The sequence below is a fragment of the Xenopus laevis genome, chromosome 3L (assembly GCF_017654675.1).
Source record: "Xenopus laevis strain J_2021 chromosome 3L, Xenopus_laevis_v10.1, whole genome shotgun sequence".
Classification (NCBI taxonomy): Eukaryota; Metazoa; Chordata; class Amphibia; order Anura; family Pipidae; genus Xenopus; species Xenopus laevis.
Window position 1 is genome coordinate 34,078,702 of NC_054375.1, and position 20,995 is coordinate 34,099,696.

General features: G+C 36.7%; 1 protein-coding gene across 42 annotated transcripts in view; it reads right to left on the bottom strand.

The window, feature by feature from the left end:
• Nucleotides 1–20,995, bottom strand: part of pcdhga3.L (protocadherin gamma subfamily A, 3 L homeolog) — a 279,136-nt gene that overhangs the window by 50,762 nt on the left and 207,379 nt on the right. For 2 of the 42 annotated variants that reach the window (XM_018250648.2, XM_018250647.2), the window contains exon 1: nt 9,558–12,569. The exons of 36 other annotated variants lie outside the window; for them this stretch is intronic. In XM_018250648.2, coding sequence (XP_018106137.1) covers nt 9,558–11,981 — 2,424 coding nt within the window. In that variant the 5' untranslated portion in view covers nt 11,982–12,569. 42 annotated transcript variants of the gene reach the window in all.

Here is a 20,995-nt window from a genome sequence, read left to right on the forward strand (position 1 = left end):
CTTAAAATGTGCTTGGTGGCCTTAGGATAAAGGTTTCAGTAGCTGCAATGTATATCCTATTCTTTCTCTGACAGCAGCTTGTGTATTGTACTCCTACAGTACTGCTAGATGTAAAAATAAAGTATCAAGAACTAGTTGGTATTATTATGATCAGGAATTTATTTTTCCTGATAAAGAACGCATAGACATGTATTTCAGCAGGATAAAAATCTTTTTCAGGCAACACCTTTGCCAGTTCTTCTTCAGTATACATAGAACTGAAGAAGCTGCTTGGATGAGTAATGAAACATCTTCAATGATTACTCAGCAAGTCCAGTTGATCTAGAATTACTTATACTAGATCTTCAGTGTGCAGTATCACTAATAGGAAAACATGCCAAACTGGCAAAATAATTAACGCGCTGAGGGAGTAAGGATAAGAAATTCTTCACAGATAATACCCAGGGTCTAGCAATGCAAAGAAGCCATTCTAACCACTGCACCATGGTGCTGTAGACCTCTACCAAGAGTGATATAGAAAAAAACCCCAAAATACCTTACTCTGTAACTGTGAATTGGTGGAGCTATTCAAGATAAAAAATTTTAAAACATTAAACTTATAACGCAGATACATGAACTGAACCACAGATTGCACAGATTGCAACAGATCAACTTAATTCTAATTACCATACTTAGATATCTAGTGCTTATTTATATATATGATGGGGCAAGATACAAAGTCCAAAATAACAGGTACAAGTTGACATATTATTCATAATTTGAACCCTGCCACATGGTCAGTATTGCAATTTGCATATCAGTGTAGTATTGTTTATGTACACAGTGTGACAGTAAATCCATTAATATTAGAAATATGTCCTTCTAAATCATTGACCATCATTTGTAACTAAGGAAAAGCAAGTGGGCTGAATTAGAGGAAAAAATTACTTTAGTACACAAATCCAAGTTAAATTTGTAAAAATGCAATGCACTCATAAAATCTGATACATCCATGTGCTGAAAGCCAACTCTGCTCTTACTACATGTCATGGACATAAGAAGAGGAAATAATCATCCAGTGACTGCAGACCTAGTGGGTCCATCTACTGTATGCAACAATGAATGGACTGGATAAAAACCATGCAGATGCAGAGCACATCCAAACTCAAGCTTGGGATCAAACTCAGGACCAAAGTGCTGCAAACCATAATGCTAACCACTGAACTTCTGTGCCCCCCAACACATTAAGTTTACATTTTGATTTTAATATGCACTAATGCTACATTGATTCAACAACAACGTAAATCAGGTTATGAATGTATGATTCACGTTCAAACGTGTTACCTAGAAACAATGCTAGTTATACATGAGACACTGTAGTTACTAAGTCGACGTTCATGATAAGGTCATATGTGTAAATGCACAATAGAATGGAAGAATTTCATTGAACTAGTGTGTGCTTGGTACTGAGATCTCTGTGTATTGTCTTTCCACTGATGATGAACATCAAATGCCAGTACACTTCATGGCAGAAGTCTATCAGGAGATGCAAGTTATCACAAAAGCAGTTGAACAGAAATAGACGTGTGTTGTATTATCAATAGCTAGACAATGCATGCATTGCTAATGTGTTTTATAAAGATATGGAAAAGATGCTGTATTAACAGGAAACTCACATACAAAAATGCACTTGCAAATATATTCTCAATGTTTTAAACAGGGCAATCTACCCAGATTGCTTCCTCACCTGTAAAGTGCCAGTAACCCCATTTATATCTGTATCACTGACCATAGTTTTCAGCTCAGGGAAATTAATAGGTCTTAAATAGGAAAAATCATTTTTTTCTGATGGAGAAAAACAGGTTTTGTAACATTGCCCTTGAGGATCCGAGGGCTCCATTCTAACCTCCATGAATTTCAATGTACCGTCTGTGTTTAAGTGAAGAGTTGGCCTGCACTGTTCAGTGTAGTACTTGGGCTGTGGGCTTCCAAGGCAGCAGGAGCACATTGTAGAACTTGACTCTTTCCTTACACATCTAGCCAGTAATATAATGAAAGTAACCAAGGAAACTAAACTAACAGCAACCAATGATATAATCAAATACAAGGTCATCTCTGGTTTGTTATTGGAAGTGACAAAACTCTGGGACTTAGGCCTCTCTGGAAAAATGATATCCTCAAGTATAATATATATGGTAACAGTAGTTGATAAAGTAGGTTCCCCATGATCCTTCACCACAATAACAAGCCTTTGATCAATTTGATCAGTTTCCTGTAATCCACGAACAGTTCGGATTTCACCATGGGAAGATGATATTTGAAACAGGGATGGATCTGTACCATCTACTATATGATAGGATAGCCATGCATTGTGTCCTGAGTCTAAATCCACGGCAGATACTTTGGTAACAAAAAAGCCAGCTGGAGATAATGTGGGGATTTTCTGTTGAGGACTGACCTGTCTTGAATGCTCTGGATACAACATCAAAGGAGCATTATCATTTTGATCCAATATGAAAATGAAAACTGTTATGTTGGAAGAAAGCTTTGGAGATCCAGAATCTTCAACCTTCACTGTAACTTGTAAAACCTGGATTTGTTCATAGTCAAAAGAACCTTGTGCATAGATATTACCACTCTTAGAGTCAATATTTACTAAAGAAAGGATAGAAGAAGCATCAGTCTTCCGTTCAAGAACAGAGTAAATCAGGACTGAATTTAACCCATCATCCGGATCAACTGCCGATACTGTACATAAAAAACTTCCAGGGTCATTGTTCTCTCTTATAAAGGCATTTAAATATGGCTGAGAAAATACTGGTGGATTATCATTAATGTCTGATATATTTAAAATAATAGACATTGTTGTACGCAAAGGAGGAGAACCTAAGTCTGTTGCAGTCAGATCCAGAACATATTGTGCAACTTTCTCTCTATCAAGATCTCCATCTGTTACTATTGTATAACGATTGTTAAAAGGTTTTATTTTAAATGGGAGGTTTGGGGAAATCTCCAGAGATACCTCTCCATTTTTACCAGAGTCTTTATCTCTCACACTTAAGAAACCGACTGCAGTTCCCAAAGCTGCATTTTCTGGTACTGCATTCAACAGGGAGGTTAATGTTATTTCTGGTACATTATCATTAACATCTTTTATTTCTATGAGGACCAGACAGCGACTTTCAAGTTCAGGATTTCCCTTGTCTTTTGCCCTAACTGATATTTCATAATATTCTTTTTCTTCAAAATCTATAACACCATTAACTGAAATCTCTCCAGACTGTCGGTTTAGAGTAAATAACTCTTTCATGGAATCCAATGTTTGGTAGCCAAAGAAATATTCAATTTGTCCATTAAGTCCTTCATCCCGATCAGTTGCATTGAGTTTCAAAATAACAGTATTTTTTGGTGCATTTTCTTGTAAGGCAACTTTGTACTTAGAATGATCAAAAACTGGTGCATTGTCATTGATGTCTAGAACAATTACAGTTATCTGAGATGTACCTGATCTAGGAGGATTGCCTCCATCAAAGGCAGTAATTGTAAGTTTATGAGATTCCTTTTCTTCTCTATCTAAACTCTTTTCTATGATTAACTCTGGAACCAGTGTCCCATCTTTCCGAATGTCTATTGATAAAGAGAAATATGGGTTTGGAGTCAGTGTGTATCTGGAAACACCATTAGTGCTTATGTCTGGATCCTCAGCATTCTCCAAAGGAAATCGTGTGCCTGGATTTGCCAGAGCTTCTAAAATATTAATCAACTGATCACTTCTCAAAAATAATGGAGAATTATCATTGATGTCAACGATTTCAATTTCCACACTGAAAAGCTCCAGTGGGTTTTCAATAATTATTTCTAAAGGTAAAATACAACTTGTAGCAGATCCACACAAGCTTTCCCGGTCGATCTTTTCATTAACAGTCAAGTCTCCATTTCTATGGTTCAGTGAAAAATATTTTACACTTCCCTCTGTGCCCAGTCGCATTCTGCGTTTAGGAATATCAGCAGAATTCAATACAAGATCCTGTGCTACATTTGCTATAAAAGTCCCTGGTCTTGATTCTTCAGTAACTGAATAACGAAGCTGCCCAGAGACCCAGCCCAAGCTACAAAGAAAAGGAAAAATGACTACTTGCCATTTCCAATGCTTTGTTGGGTTGTGGATGTCCATAACGTGAATCCTTTTCTTGAATCAGCATGTGGTGAAAATCTTTTATCATCCCAGAAGATAATTGAGCCAGTTGTTTGTATTTAAAGCCATAAAAACAATAACAGCCATATTAAAAATTAGAGTCATCCACAGAGTATTTTATCGGAACAGCAGCAATGCCTTCTGTGTGACTGGAGAGAAGGGAGGAAACTCCTGAGAAGGGGAGGAGAATGACTGGATGACATGAGCAGATCTGCTGTAGCAAGAAATCTGTCTGGTTGACTATTCTGCCCTCTTCTGGCCATTTATATTAATTCCCAATACTAATTAAAAGTTTAAAGACAATATTGTTTTGAAAAATTTTAGTATTCACTTAGCATAATTTCTTGAATTACTGTGCATTTATTAAGGATTTAGATTTTAATTATGTAATAAATAGGTAGATATATTAAGGACAACATATTACATTAAAATGTAAGTATGCATATTTATAAAATGTATAAAAGTAAGTGCTCATGCGCGTTTGTGAACATACAATACCTACCCATAGTCAGATCACCACAGCCCATGAATCAAATAAAACTAGTTGCACATAATGGGGAAAAGAGTGGCCTTCCCTATCTTATCTTAACCAACTGAAACTGCTTCAGCATGAGGTTTGTTCAAGCTGAAATACAATTTGTCAGTTATGAGTTTTTAATAAAAATACTCTATTTTCCTTTTTTTTTGTCTTCATCTTTGTACCTTTTAATTAGCAAAACTTGCTTGACTTATTATTATCTAAATTACTTATTATATATAGCATAACTGAATATTTGTATGTGGACTGACATCTCAAACTAAAATTTGCAACAATTGCAGTTGTTTGTCATTGAATAGTATGTTGTAATATACTAGTTTAATGGGAACCAAGTAGGAAGGCTGCTGGCACAGATATGACCCTTCCATAAGGCAGAAGAGCCCAACTAGTCCCAGATTTTAGCGATGCTCTTTTGGGGCCCTGGATTTACTACTGCGGTTCTAGCTGGGATCTCACAAAACTTCAGACACCAGATTTCCAATAGGTAGTACAAACTTGGATCAGGCAAGAGACGTAGTCAAAATGGGCAAATGTTCAAGGGCAGGCGGCAAGAATCTGAGTCAAAAAATCAGGAACCAGGAATACACAGTAGAAAATGACTTGAGCAGGATCTGAATACAACCAAAAGCCAGCTTGGGCAAAGAGGGAATGACAGAAGAGGTTTAAATAGTGAATATTTGGTGGCAAAATAGAGGGGAAGTGAGGAAATAGCAGGAAACATAAAATCGCAAACCAAAATGGCGCATACAGCCTCAGAATTCAAGAATTGCCCATAGTGATGTCATCACGCATGCTCAGTTGAGCAACGGCATCCAAGCAAATATGCGCTTGCACGCAAATGCACAAGGGAACCGGAGCGCACCCGCTGGTCCGGCGGTGCGCCTTACAGATGTTTTTAATCTTGATCCATATATGCAGTATAATTGCGGATACTGGTTTTTACAAAGTTGTGAATTTTGCCCTCAAAGGAGAATTCAACTCTCTAATTTGCATCCCCCTACCCTAAATAGGCCCCCTCCCTCCTCTCCCCTGGCCTACCTGGCACCCTGGGCAAATGCCCCTAACTTTCTTCTTACCCCTCCTTGCAGGTCTTGTCCAGCGGAGTTCACAGCAGCCATCTTGTCTCCTTCGGTTTTCTTTCTGTAGTGATCAGCATTTTCGGTGCATGCGTAGTTGGAGGAATCTTCCGTTGCGGAGCTACTGCGCATGCGCCGAAAGTCACGAAATTTTGTGACTTTTGGCACATGCGCAGTAGCTCCCCAATGGAAGATTCTTTCAACTGCGCATGCACCGAAAATGCTGATCACTACAGAAAGAAAACCGAAGGAGACAAGATGGCTGCTGTGAACTCCACTGGACAGGACCTGCAAGGAGAAAGTTAGGGGCATTTGCCCAGGGTTACAGGTAGGCATGGGGGGTAGAATTAGGGGGCCTATTTAGAATAGAGGGGAAGGGGGATGCAAATTAGGGGGCTGAATTCTCCTTTAACATTAAAGGTTACACTCCCAGACTAAGAGTAAGTTACTATTTACTGCACAACTGTATAAATCTGTCTATAAATTACTCACTACCCATTGGCCTGCTATTTCAAACCAAGCTATTATTGAGTCTGATTGGCAGGCATCAGCAGAAAGGTGTTTTTGTATGAATTTAAGGCCATCCTAAGAGCCACCAATGCCTTTGACAAAGTAGAGACCAAATGATACTTAAATGATACTTAGCATTGGTAGATGCAATTTAAGTGTGAGCAACTGCACATTATAGTGTTGTACTGATGTCCTGGTTTGTTTCCCCTAGTGAGGCAGGGGTAGAGGTGAGGCCCACATCTAGATAAGCTCAGTTGCTCACCAAAGCATACTGCAACAATAGGCCCACACATGATTTTTGTCTTAGAGCAGGGTTTTAACTTATGGGATTTCTGTTTTTTTGTTTGATCTATTAGACAGAATAGCTGTACATCATTAAAGGCTACATTTTCTAGTACTAAATGCTGCTCAATAAGTATCTAGAAATCATTGAGTGGGGAGGTGCCAGCAAGGGTTTTTCTTTTCCCTTTTGAATTTTTGTTGTAAATTGTCTCATTATTAATTTATTTATTTACACTAACTCCATTATTGTTCTAACTGTTAAGAATATATTCTGTATTAGTACTGCTATACTCTGCTTAGATATATTAAAGATATAAACTAAGCCTGACATGAATGGAACCAAAGAATTGCAACAGATCAAGAGTATTACTGTATAGATTGAGCATTTTCAGTGAACTGACATGAAACAAAAATAAAAATGTACATAATCTCTCTGAGATAAGAACTGCACAAACTATTAATCCAGATTTTCCTTTAACCTTGGAACTACTTTCACATTTCTGCAATGAAAACAGCAATTTTGATTTTATAAACACTGTAAATAGCCTTACACTATGCTACAATTTTCTTGTATACCTACCATAAATATAATTTTATTAATAAAGAATGTTTTTTTATGTACAGTTTTTTGGACACACACACCTTGTACCACCCCTCCTTCATCGCACTTCGCCAGGGCGCCGTTAATTCACTAAAATCTGAAGTTGCGCTCAGGGAGGCGAAAGGTAGCGAAGTTGCGCTAGCGTTAATTCGTCAAGCAAAGCGAAGTTACACTAGCAATGCCTAATTTGCATACGGCACCAAAGTTAAAGTACAATGGACGTTTATGTAGAAGCAAATACATTACACTACACAAACCTGGGAAAGCTTCATAAAATAAAATAGAGTTGTTATTTTGCCCTATACATGTAGACACTGTATAGTTCAGGTGCCATATGATAGGAAATGTAGGGGGGAAGGAGGGTGCCCCCAAAAAAATTTACAATCTTTTTCAGCCTATCACCTTTAAAAAAGGAAAAGACGCCAGCGTTTTTTGGGACTTAGAAAAAGCATTAGCCGCTTCACGCCCCAATGTGTTTGTGTATAATTGCTTTTGAATGAAAATAACATTTGTGAAGACAGTTCAAATTTGAAATTTCTACACCATGTTTAGATATCAGGCATTATTTACATATTATGGGGAAGGGTGCAATGTACAATAAAGTTGTCCTGTCATCCTGTCCCATGGTAATTGCACAAATCATTTCAAAAAGAAAAGATAAATATCATCTAAAAAAAAACTAGATGTCTAATCACATAGATTCTTTGCCTTCAGAGTGCAAGTAAACCCATTAACGTTAGAAATGTGTCCTTCTGACTCACGGACCACAGTTGAAGCTGAGGAACATCGATTGATCTCAAATAGAGAAATCAATTTATTTTACCTGCTGTCTTTGATGTCAGTATAAAGTTCTAGTGATGTTAACAGATACGATTGCCAACAATATAATAAAGTTCAAAAACACAACTACAACTCCAAGTCAAATTTGTAAAAATTAAATGCACTCAAACTCTCATACATATATAGTAACATAGTAAGTTAGGTTGAAAAAAGACACATGACCATCAAGTTCAACCTTTAATTTTTTTTTAACCTGCCTAACTGCCAGTTGATCCAGAGGAAGGCAAAAAAACCCCATCTGAATCCTCTCCAATTTGCCTCAGAGGGGGAAAAAAATTCGGACCAGTCCCTGGATGAACTTGTACTATGAGCTATCTTCCATAACCCTGTATTCCTTCACTTGCTAAACACCATCCAACCCATTCTTAAAGCTATCTAATGTATCAGCCTGTACAACTGATTCAGGGAGAGAATTCCACATCTTCACAGATCACACTGTAGAAAACCCCTTTCGAATATTTAGGTGGAACCAATATTCTTCTACATGTGTTGTACATCAACTCTACTCTTATGACATGTCATACACATAGAAAAAGGAAAAATACATCCAGAGACTGCAGATCTACTGGGTACATCAACTCAACAATGAACAGAACACCCAGATGAAAACCATACAAATGCAGATAGCACATGCAAATATGGCAGATACGGCCAAGGTCAGGATCAAACTCAGGACCCCAGAGCTACAAAGCAATATTGCTAACCATTGAACCGCATGCTCCCTACATTATATATTTTTTTATATCAATATCGCATTCAGACTTCTTACCTAGAAACAATACTAGTCTTACATGAGACACTGTAGTTTCTCAGTCAACATTATTAAATGAAATCTTCATCTTAAGGCCACATATTTAAAAGCTTAATGGAAGGAAGGACTTTCATTGAACTAGTGTCTGTTTGTTACTAAGATCTCTATGTATTGTCTCTCTACTGTTGCAAATGTCAGCACACTTGACAGCAGAAGTCTATCAGGAGATGTGAGATTTTACAGTAGTAGATGCTTAACTGGACTTTTGTTGCACTATCAATAGCTACAGGGTTGGACTGGGCCGGCGGGACACCGAAAAAACCCAGTGGGCCCCAGGTCCTTTGTGGACCCCACCATCCAAAACCTGATATTGCCCCTGACCTCCCTCCCTGGCCCCCGGTCACAGCTGCAAGAAAGCAAAACATATGCACAGGTGGACAGAGGGGGATTTGGGGGGCCCAGAAGGGGCCTTGTGGCTGGGATGGGAGGCCGGGGAGTGTATAAGGGGCCCCTCAGGTAACAGCCCTGGTCAGTCTGACGCTTAATAGCTAGGCAATGCATGCATTGAAGTCTAGCAGGAGATGCAAGATTTCACAGTAACAGATAATTAACTGGAATAGATTTTGTTGTATTATCAATACCTAGACAATGTATGCATTGTTAATGTGCTATAAAAGATAAGGAAAATATGCTGTATGTACAGGAAACACAAATACATTTGTAAAAATATTCTGATTAATACTATATTTTCAAAAATCTAACTAGATTGCTTCCTGCTTACTCACCTGTAGAGTGTCAGTAACCCCATTTACATGTATATCTGTATCACTGACCATTGTTTTCAGCTCAGAGAAATTAAGAGGTCTCAAATAGGAAAAATCATTTATTTCTGATGGAGAAAAACAGGTTTTGTAACATTGCCCTTGAGGATCCGAGGGCTCCATTCTAACCTCCATGAACTTCAATGTACCATCTGTGTTTAAGTGAAGAGTTGGCCTGCACTGTTCAGTGTAGTACTTGGGCTGTGGGCTTCCAAGGCAGCAGGAGCACATTGTAGAACTTGACTCTTTTCTTAAACATTTAGCAAGTAATATAATGAAAGTAACCAAGGAAACTAAACTAACAGCAACTAACGATATAATCAAATACAAGGTCATCTCTGGTTTGTTATTGGAAGTGACAAAACTCTGGGACTTAGGCCTCTCTGGGAAAATGGTATCCTCAAGTGTAATATATAAGGTAACAGTAGTTGATAAAGCAGGTTCCCCATGATCCTTCACCACAATGACAAGCCTTTGATCAATTTGATCAGTTTCCTGTAATCCACGAACAGTTTGAATTTCACCATGGGAAGAAGATATTTGAAAAAGGGATGGATCTGTTCCATCTACTATATGATAGGATAGCCATGCATTATGTCCTGAATCTAAATCCACTGAAGATACTTTGGTAACCATAAAGCCAGCAGGAGCTGATGTGGGAATTTTCTGTTGAGGACTGATCTGTCTTGAATGCTCTGGATACAACACCAAAGGAGCATTATCATTTTGATCCAATATGAAAATGAAAACTGTTATGTTGGAAGAAAGCTTTGGAAATCCAGAATCTTCAACCTTCACTATAACTTGCAAAACCTGGATTTGTTCATAGTCAAAAGAACCTTGTGCATAGATATTACCACTCTTAGAGTCAATATTTACTAAAGAAAGGATAGAAGAAGCATCAGTCTTCCGTTCAACAACAGAGTAAGTGAGGACTGAATTTAACCCATCATCCGGATCAACTGCTGATACTGTACATAGAAAACTTCCAGGGTCATTGTTCTCTCTTATAAAAGCATTTACATGTGGCTGAGAAAATACTGGTGGATTATCATTTATATCTGAAATATTTATACTTAGAGACATTGCTGTGCGCAGCGGAGGGGAACCTAAGTCGGTTGCAATCAGATCAAGAACATATTGTGCAACTTTCTCTCTATCAAGATCTCCATCTGTTACTATTGTATAACGATTGTTAAAGGGTTTTATTTTAAATGGGAGGTTTGGTGAAATCTCCAGAAATACCTCTCCATTTTTACCGGAGTCTTTATCTCTTAAACTTAGGAAACCGACTGCAGTTCCCAAAGCTGCATTTTCTGGTACTTCATTCAACAAGGAGGTTAATGTTATTTCTGGTACATTATCATTAACATCTTCTATTTCTATTAGGATAAGGCAACGACTTACATGTTCTGGGATTCCTTTGTCTTTTGCCCTAACTGATATTTCATAAAATTCTTTTTCTTCAAAATCTATAACACCATTGACTGAAATCTCTCCAGAATGTTGGTTTAGGGTGAATAATTCTTTCATGGAATTCAGTGTATGGTAGTCAAAGAAGTATTCAATTTCTCCATTATGTCCTTCATCCCGATCAGTTGCATTGAGTTTCAAAATAACAGTATTTTGTGGTGTATTTTCTAGTAAGCCAACTTTATACTTAGAATGATCAAAAACCGGTGCATTGTCATTGCTGTCAAGAACAATTACTGTTATCTGAGATGTACCCGATCTAGGTGGTTTGCCACCATCAAAAGCAGTAATTATGAGTTTATGAGATTCCTTTTCTTCTCTATCTAAATTTTTTTCTATAACTAACTCTGGTACCAGCGTTCCATCTTTTCGAGTGTTTATTGATAAAGAAAAATATGGGTTTGGAGTCAGTGTATATTTGGAAACACCATTATTCCTTATGTCTGGATCCTCAGCATTCTCCAAAGGAAATTGTGTGCCTGGATTTGCCAGAGCTTCGGAAATTGTAATTAACTGATCTTTGCTTGAAAATAATGGAGAATTATCATTGATGTCAACAATTTCAATTTCCACACTGAAAAGCTCCAGTGGGTTTTCAATAATTATTTCTAAAGGTAAAATACATTTTGTACCAGATCCACACAAGCTTTCTCGGTCGATCTTTTCATTAACAGTCAAGTCTCCAGTTCTGGGATTTAGTGCAAAATATTTTACACTTCCCTCTGTGCCCAGTCGCATTCTGCGATCAGCAGAATTCAATACAAGATCTTGTGCTACATTTGCTATAAAAGTCCCTGGTCCTGATTCCTCAGTAACTGAATAACGAAGCTGCCCAGAGACCCAGCCCAAGCTACAAAGAAAAGGGACAATGACTACTTGCCATTTCCAATGCTTTGTTGGGTTGTGGATGTCCATAACGTGAATCCTTTTCTTGAATCAGCATGTGATGAAAATCTTTTATCATCCCAGAATCAAACTGAGCCAGTTGTTTGCATTTAAATCCGTTAAAACAATAAAATCCATATTATATATTAGAGTCATCCACAAGATATTGTGAACAGCAGCGATGCCTTCTGTGTGACTGGAGAGAAGGGAGGAAACTCCTGAGAAGGGGAGGAGAATGACTGGATGACATGGGCAGATCTGCTGCAACAAAATATCTGTCTGGTTGACTATTCTGCCCTCTTCTGGCCATTTATATAAATTTCCTTTACTAATTAAAGTTTTAAGAAAATATAGTTTTGATCCCCTTAGCAAAATTTCCTTGATAATTGTGCTTTATTAAGGATTGCGATATTAATCCTTAAACAGATCCTTACAAAGTACAGCATATTACTTTAAAATGCAGTGCTGCTTATTTATAAAATACTGCCATCTGAGATGAAAATGGTCCATGAAAATACATACATCTTACACACTTTTGAAGATATAACAACACACACACTGGATCACAATACTGTTCAAATGATCTGTCTAGATTTTCTTATATTTTGGACATATTTAATGTTTTATTGTCTATATTTAACTTTTAAAATCTTAAAGGAACAGTTCAGTGTACAAATAAAAAGTAAATAGATAGGCTGTGCAAAAAAAAAAAAAAAGTTTTAATATAGTTAGTTAGCCAAAAATGCAATATATAAAGGCTGGAGTGACTGGATGTCTAACATAATAGCCAGAGCACTACTTCTCTGATTACCAATCAGTGACTTGAAGGGGGGCCACATGGGACATAACTGTTCAGTGAGTTTGCAAATGATCCTTAGAATGCAGCTCAGATTTAAAATCAACAGTGTTGACCCCCTCAAGTCACTGATTGGTTACTTTCTGGTAACCAATCAGTGGAAAGCAAGAGTGCTGAAAAGCAGGAAGTAGTGTTCTGGCTATTATGTTAGACATCCAGTCACTCCAGCCTTTATACATTACATTTTTGGCTAACTAACTATATTAGAAACATTTTTTATTTTGCACCTACTATCTATTTACCCAGATTATATTTTTACACTGAATAATTCCTTTAATACATACATGTAATTAATGATGAGTGATGATCATAGCATTATGTGAATGTCCAATGACATTGCAATTAGGTAATTTACACAGTTCAGAGGAAAACATATCATGCCATTTGAAAGCTCATAATCTATTCAAACAAGAATCACTATAGTAGCACCTTTCCTGCAAAGCAACTACTAAATATTTCTAAAATCCAGTGAGTTCCTCTTACTTCTAAACATAACTCAGAAAGAAGTTGCTCTTTTTGGGGAGCTTTGCTCGTAATAGTTATTATTACCAAAAAATCCATCTTATTTAAGATACACATTTTCCCTAGTCAATGAGCTGTCTATGTCTTCTATTAAATGTGCTTGTTGGATGAGCTAAGGGATCAAACAGAGTAAAGAAAGAATATTCTTTGTAGACAATGGTAAGCTGAATAGCTCCACCAATTAAAACAAAATTATTCACTGGGGGCATCCAACACTTATAAATAATTACAGATAAAGCATAAGTTTGAGGAATGTGTACTAATGTACATTTGTGAACATGCCTACTCATAGTACGATCACCACACCCAATCAAATTAAACTCCTTGTTGCACATGATGGGGAAAAGAGTGGCTTTCCCTATATTATCTTAACCAACTGAAACTGCTTCAGCTTGAGATTTGTTCGTGATGAAATAAAATTTATCAAGTTTTTGTACTTTTAAACAAAAAACTTGCTTGACTTTTTATTACAAAGTGTTTAAAGAGAGGGAATAGAAGTAAAATAACCCCAAAAGTACCCAACTAAAATTTGATGCAATGCATTGTAAATCTTAAGTGCTTGGTGTGCAAATATAACAACCATAGTACATGGTGCCAATTAATTATAGATTCATTTAATTGTTAAACAAATTATGTATCCTCAATTATAAATCAATTAATAATCTCTATTCATTATATAATGAAGCCTTAATTACAATTCATTAAAGTGCTCCTACTATCAATAAAGTACCAGTGCTAATTAAATTAATTTAACCTTAGTAATATGAATTTAATTTAAAATGTGTGTTTGCAATTCATACAATAAAAGTTGGGAAAGGGAAAATACTGTAAATAGAAGGTGGAGCTGTCCCAAAAGCTACTATCTAAATGGTTTTCTATCTTGACCCTGGGACACCACAAAGAGGGATAACGCAGGATGCTGAGGACTGTGGTCCTGTTTTAACTTTTACTTATCACTTGATTTCAAAGGGTATCGATTCTTAGGATTGCTGTTCAGGGGCTGGAATTTTTAGCAATTCAATATGCCTCTTTTACCTTTTCTTGATATTCGACTAGGAATTAAAATCCTTCGACTTCGAATATCGAAGTCGAAGGATTTAGCGCAGATAGTTCGATCGAACGATCGAAGGATAATTCCTTTGATCGAATGATAAAAATCCTTCGAATCGAACAATTCGAAGGATTTTAATTCAACGATCGAAGGAATATCCTTCGATCAAAAAATGTTAGCCAAGGAAGGTCCCCATAGGCTAACATTGACTTCGGTAGCTTTTAGATGGCGAACTAGGGGGTCGAAGTTTTTTTTAAAGAGACAGTACTTCGACTATCGAATGGTGGAATAGTCGAACGATTTTTACTACGAATCCTTCAATTTGAAGTCGTAGTCGAAGGTCGAAGTAGCCCATTCGATGGTCGAAGTAGCCAAAAAAAAACCGTAGAAATTCGAAGTTTTTTACCTTCGAATCCTTCACTCGAAGTTAGTGAATCGGCCCCTAAATCACTTTGGATTTTGTGGTCTTTTAGAGAAGTTATTTCTCCTTACATAGATAGGAAAGTTAATATATGTGAGCACAGTACTCAATGTAGCATTTTGCTAAGCTAAAGGTTACTTGTCTAGCACAATGTATTACTGTACTTTAGAAACACTTCCACTCCTTGCCCCCCTTAAAATTTAGTGTGTTTGTGTATAATTGTTTATGAATGCAGAAATAACATTTGTAATAACAGTTAAAAATTAAAATTCCTACACTGTGTATAGATATAAAGCTATATCAACATATGATGGGGAAGACTGCAAAGAACAAAAAACTGGTGCAAGTTGCCATATAACATGCTAACCCATGCTCAGTATCACCATTTGCATGTCTGTAGTTTTTGCACAAATCATTTCAAAAAGCCGATATAAAAAAATAAAAGATAAAAATTGTCTACAAAAATTCTAGAAGTTTAATCAAATTACTTCTTTGCCTGCAGAGGGCAAGTAAAGCCATTAATGTTAGAAATTTGTCCTTCTGACTCACGGACCACCTTTAAAGCTGAGGAAAATTAATTGATCTCAAACAGGCAAATTAATTTTTTTTAGCTGTCGTCTTTGATGTCAATATAACTTTCTATTGATGCTAACAGATGCAACTGGCAAAAATATAATAAAATTTAAAAAAAACACAAACATATTGGCATAGGTCTCTATTAACAAAACAACCAAAACAAGTAAATTCTTTGATACATGGTCCACCTGCCTCCCCCCACCATCTGACAACTCACAGTTGACACATTCAAGTAAACCACTTGGTATGACCTGAAAAGCTTATGAGGTACTAACCCCCTATTATTAGCTAGGAGGACTCTGCTGTGAATCTAACAGAAGCTGCCTCCCAGGATCCACCCAACAGCTCATATCAGACACTATTCCAGACACCTATGTCTAGGGTTGGTAAAAATGAGCACAGGTAGTATACGTTTATTTAGTTATAAGTTCTTTTTATGTTGTCATGTTAATAAATTGGGATTTCCTTTACCATATCCATGCAGTACTATTACACACCACATCTTATATGCCAGCTGCTCCACCTTTCAAATATTCTTTACTTTCCTTAAGAACTCTGAAACCTGTAACTATACAGTTGACTGCAAAATGAACTGTAAGCTCCACTGAAACAATGTTCACAGTGATTAAAGCTACAATAAGAATAGCTCTTATGAACGTGTGAAATCCTGTTATAAAAAGAATTATATAGACATTTATTTTAAAAAAAAAACCCACAAATTCAAGTTACATTTGTAAAATTTAAACACATTAAAATCTCATACATACATGTACACCAACTCTCCAACTCTACTCTTACTACATGTCATAGACATACAAAGAGGAAATAAACATCCAGAGATTGCAGATCAACTGGGTATATCTACGCAACCATGACCAGACTCAGAGTACCTAGATGAAAACCATGCAGACGCAGAGAGCACTTCCAGTGCAGATAGTGCCATGGTCGGGATCAAACTCAGGACCCCAGTGCTACAAACCATTGAACCACTGTGCCCCAATATCAATATCCCATTCAGACTTCTTACCAAGAAACAAGAGTGGACCGAATGAAATCTTCATATTAAGGCCACATTTTTAAATGCACAATGGAATGAATGACTTTCATTGAACTAATGTCTGTTTGTTACAGAAATCTCTATGTATTGTCTCTCCACTATACACTTCAGAGCAGAAGCCTATCAGGAAATGTATGATTTCACAGTAGCAGATAGTTAACTGGAATGGACTTTGGTTGCATTATCAATAGCTAGACAATTCATGCATTTTAATGTTATTTATAAAGATATGGAAAATGTTGTATAAACAGGAAACTCACATACACAAATACATTTGTAAATAAATTCTCAATAACAACAACATTTTCAAACATGACAATCTAACCAGATTGCCTCCTCACCTGTAAAGTGCCAGTTACCCCAGTTACATCTGTATCACTGACCATTGTTTTCAGCTCAGGGAAATTAATAGGTCTCAAATAGGAAAAATCATTTTTTTCTGATGGAGAAAAACAGGTTTTGTAACATTGCCCTTGAGGATCCGAGGGCTCCATTCTAACCTCCATGAATTTCAATGTACCATCAGTGTTTAAGTGAAGAGTTGGCCTGTACTGTTCAGTGTAGTACTTGGGCTGAGGGCTTGCAAGGCAGCAGGAGCACATTGTAGAACCTGACTCTTTTCTTACACATCTAGCAAGTAATATAATGAAAGTAACCAAGGAAACCAAACTAACAGCAACCAGTGATATAATCAAATACAAGGTCATCTCTGGTTTGTTATTAGAAGTAACAAAACTTTGGGACTTCGGTCTCTCTGGAAAAACTGCATCCTCAATTGTAATATATATAGTAACAGTAGTTGATAAAGCAGGTTCCCCATGATCCTTCACCACAATGACAAGCCTTTGATCAAATTGATCAGTTTCTTGTAAGCCACGGACAGTTCGGATTTCACCATGGGAAGAAGATATTTGAAACAGAGATGGATCTGTACCATCTACTATATGATAGGATAGCCACGCATTGTGTCCCGTGTCTAAATCCACTGCAGATATTTTGGTAACCAAAAATCCAGCTGGAGATAATGTGGGGATTTTCTGTTGAGGACTGACCTGTCTGGAGTGCTCTGGATACAACATCAAAGGAGCATTATCATTTTGATCCAATATGAAAATGAAAACTGTTATGTTGGAAGAAAGCTTTGGAGATCCAGAATCTTCAACCTTCACCGTAACTTGTAAAACCTGGATTTGTTCATAGTCAAAAGAACCTTGTGCATAGATATTACCACTCTTAGAGTCGATATTTACTAAAGAAAGGATAGAAGAAGCATCAGTCTTCCGTTCAACAACAGAGTAAGTCAGGACTGAATTTAACCCATCATCTGGATCAACTGCAGATACTGTACATAGAAACCTTCCAGCGTCATTGTTCTCTCTTATAAAGGCATTTAAATGTGGCTGAGAAAATGCTGGTGGATTATCATTAATGTCTGATATATTTAAAATAATAGACATTGTTGTGCGCAGTGGGGGAGAACCTAAGTCTGTTGCAGTCAGGTCAAGCATATACTGTGCAACCTTCTCTCTATCAAGATCTCCATCTGTTACTATTGTATAACGATTGTTAAAGGGTTTTATTTTAAATGGGAGGTTTGGTGAAATCTCCAAAGATACCTCTCCATTTTTACCAGAGTCTTTATCTTTCACACTTAGGAAACCAACGGCAGTTCCAAAGGCTGCATTTTCTGGTACTGCATTCAACAATGAGGTTAATGTTATTTCTGGCACATTATCATTAACATCTTCTATTTCTATTAGGACAAGACAGCGACTTTCATGATCAGGGATTCCTTTGTCTTTTGCCCTAATGGATATTTCATAAAATTCTTTTTCTTCAAAATCTATAACACCATTAACTGAAATCTCTCCAGACTGTTGGTTTAGGGTAAATATTTCTTTCACAGATTTCAATGTATCGTAGTCAAAAAAGTATTCAATTTCTCCATTAAGTCCTTCATCCTGATCAGTTGCATTGAGTTTCAAAATAACAGTATTTTGTGGTGCATTTTCTTTTATGACAGCTTTGTACGTGGAATGGTCAAAAATTGGTGCGTTGTCATTGATGTCTAGAACAATTACAGTTATCTGAGATGTACCCGATCTAGTTGGACTGCCTCCATCAAAAGCAGTAATTGTTAGTTTATGAGATTCCTTTTCTTCTCTATCTAAAATATTTTCTATAATTAACTCTGGAACCAGTGTCCCATCTTTTCGAGTGTTTACTGATAAAGAGAAATATGGGTTTGGAGTCAGTGTGTATTTGGAAACACCATTCGTCTTTATGTCTGGATCTTGAGCCCTCTCCAAAGGAAATCGTGTGCCTGGATTTGCCAGAGCCTCTAAAATATTAATTAACTGCTCACTTCTCAAAAACATTGGAGAATTATCATTGATGTCAACAATTTCAATTTCCACACTGAAAAGCTCCAGTGGGCTTTCAATAATTATTTCTAAAGGTAATATACATCTTGTACTAGATCCACACAAGGTTTCTCTGTCGATCTTTTCATTAACAGACAAGTCTCCATTTTTGTGATTCAGTGCAAAATATTTTCCACTTCCCCCTGTGTCCAGTCGAATTCTACGTTTAGGAATATCAGCAGAATTCAATACAAGATCCCGTGCTACATTTGCTATAAAAGTCCCTGGTGCGGATTCTTCAGTAATTGAATAATGGAGCTGCCCAGAGACCCAGCCCAAGCTACAAAGAAAAGGAAAAATGACTACTTGCCATTTCCAATGCTTTTCTGGGTTGTGGATGTCCATAACGTGAATCCTTTTCTTGAGTCAGCATGTGGTGAAAATCTTTTATCATCCCAGATGAGGAGTAAGCCAGTTCTTTGTATTTAAAGTCATCAAAACAGCAAAAGCCATATTAAAAATTAGAGTCATCCACAAGATATTGTGAACAGCAGCGATGCCTTCTGTGTGACTGGAGAGAAGGGAGGAAACCCCTGAGAAGGGGAGGAGAATGACTGAATGACATGAGCAGATCTGCTGTACAAAATATCTTTCTGGTTGACTGTTCTGCCCTCTTCTGGCCATTTATATTAATTCCCATTACTAATTAAAATTTTGAAGAAAATGTTTTGAAAAATGTTAGTATCCCCTTAGCAATATGTATTTGATAATTGTGCATTTTTTCAGGATTTAGATGTTAATCGTGTAATTAATAGGTAGATACTTAAAAGGTCCTTACAAAGAACAACATATTACAATAAAATGCAAGTAAGCATATTTATAAAATATTTCCATCTGAGATAAAAATGGAGCATTAACATATATACATTTAACACACTTTTGAAAATATATCAGCACACATACTGGACAACAATACAAATCATCTTTTTAGATTTTCTTATATTTTAGAGATATTTAATATTTCATTGTTCATATAATCTAAAAACATATTAGATGAATTAATGACGGATCATGATCAGGGCATTATGGAATGTCTATTGACACTGCAATTAGGTAATTTACATAGTTTAGAGGGATCACAAGAGATAACCATATCATGCCATTTGAAAGCTCATATTCTATTCAAACGAGAATAAATATAGTAACACCTTTCCTGCTAAGCTACAACTCAACATTTCTAAAAAACAGTGAGCTTCTCTTACTTTTAAAAATAACTCAGAAGGAGGTGGTGAATTTGCTATTTTTGGAGATGTATGTTCTTAATAGGTATCATCACAATCCATCTTTATTTAAAATACACATTTTCCCCAGTCAATGAGCTCAGGGCTGAATTTACATTACGGGTGCCCCTGGGCCCACTGCTGTTCGTCGCCCTGTCCCCTCCCCTTTATTTTTGCAAATTTTCATGAACAGGAACAGAGCAATGGGGATTGGCGCAAGGGAAATTTAAAAAAATATTGTATCTCCTGCACATTCCCAGTGTTTCTGAACCAATGCAGCACCCTAAAATCCTGCCTCCCTAGTCCCAGGCCTTGTTGGCCTTTCCACAAATCCGGCTTAAATGAGCTGTCTATGTCTTCTATTAAATGTTATTGTTGGATGAGCTAAGGTAGTAAACATAGATAGAATATTCTTTACATATAGTGACCTGGCTGAAGGGCCCAGAAGGAACAAATGCTAACCACTGCACCTCTTTGCTGCACAACCAAACTTATTTAGAGTGCTATACAAAAAAACTAAATACATTACTTTTGTAGCTCCACCAATTTAAACTAATTTCAAAACATTTTTAAGGACAGAAACAACATGAAATTATGAAGCACTGATATACATTAATGCTCTTTGCAGCTTTCAATTTCTAGAAAAAGCCCTTTAGATATTTTTTTCTTTAAAGGACAATTGAAAGAAAATATCACTAGTAGGGTGCCAAGTTGTTAGGTACCAGTGATTACATTTACAATGGTCATTTTTTATTATGCTGACTTTTTTGTCTTGGCAACTTTTTTTCCAAATGCAGTGATGTTTTTAGTCTTGGCAAAAAAATTTTGCGGCAAATTTTCACCACAGTTTCATGAAACATTTGCAGATGGCAAATTCAGAATTTCACTGCAATGCATGCGTGGAGAAAAAATGTGTAC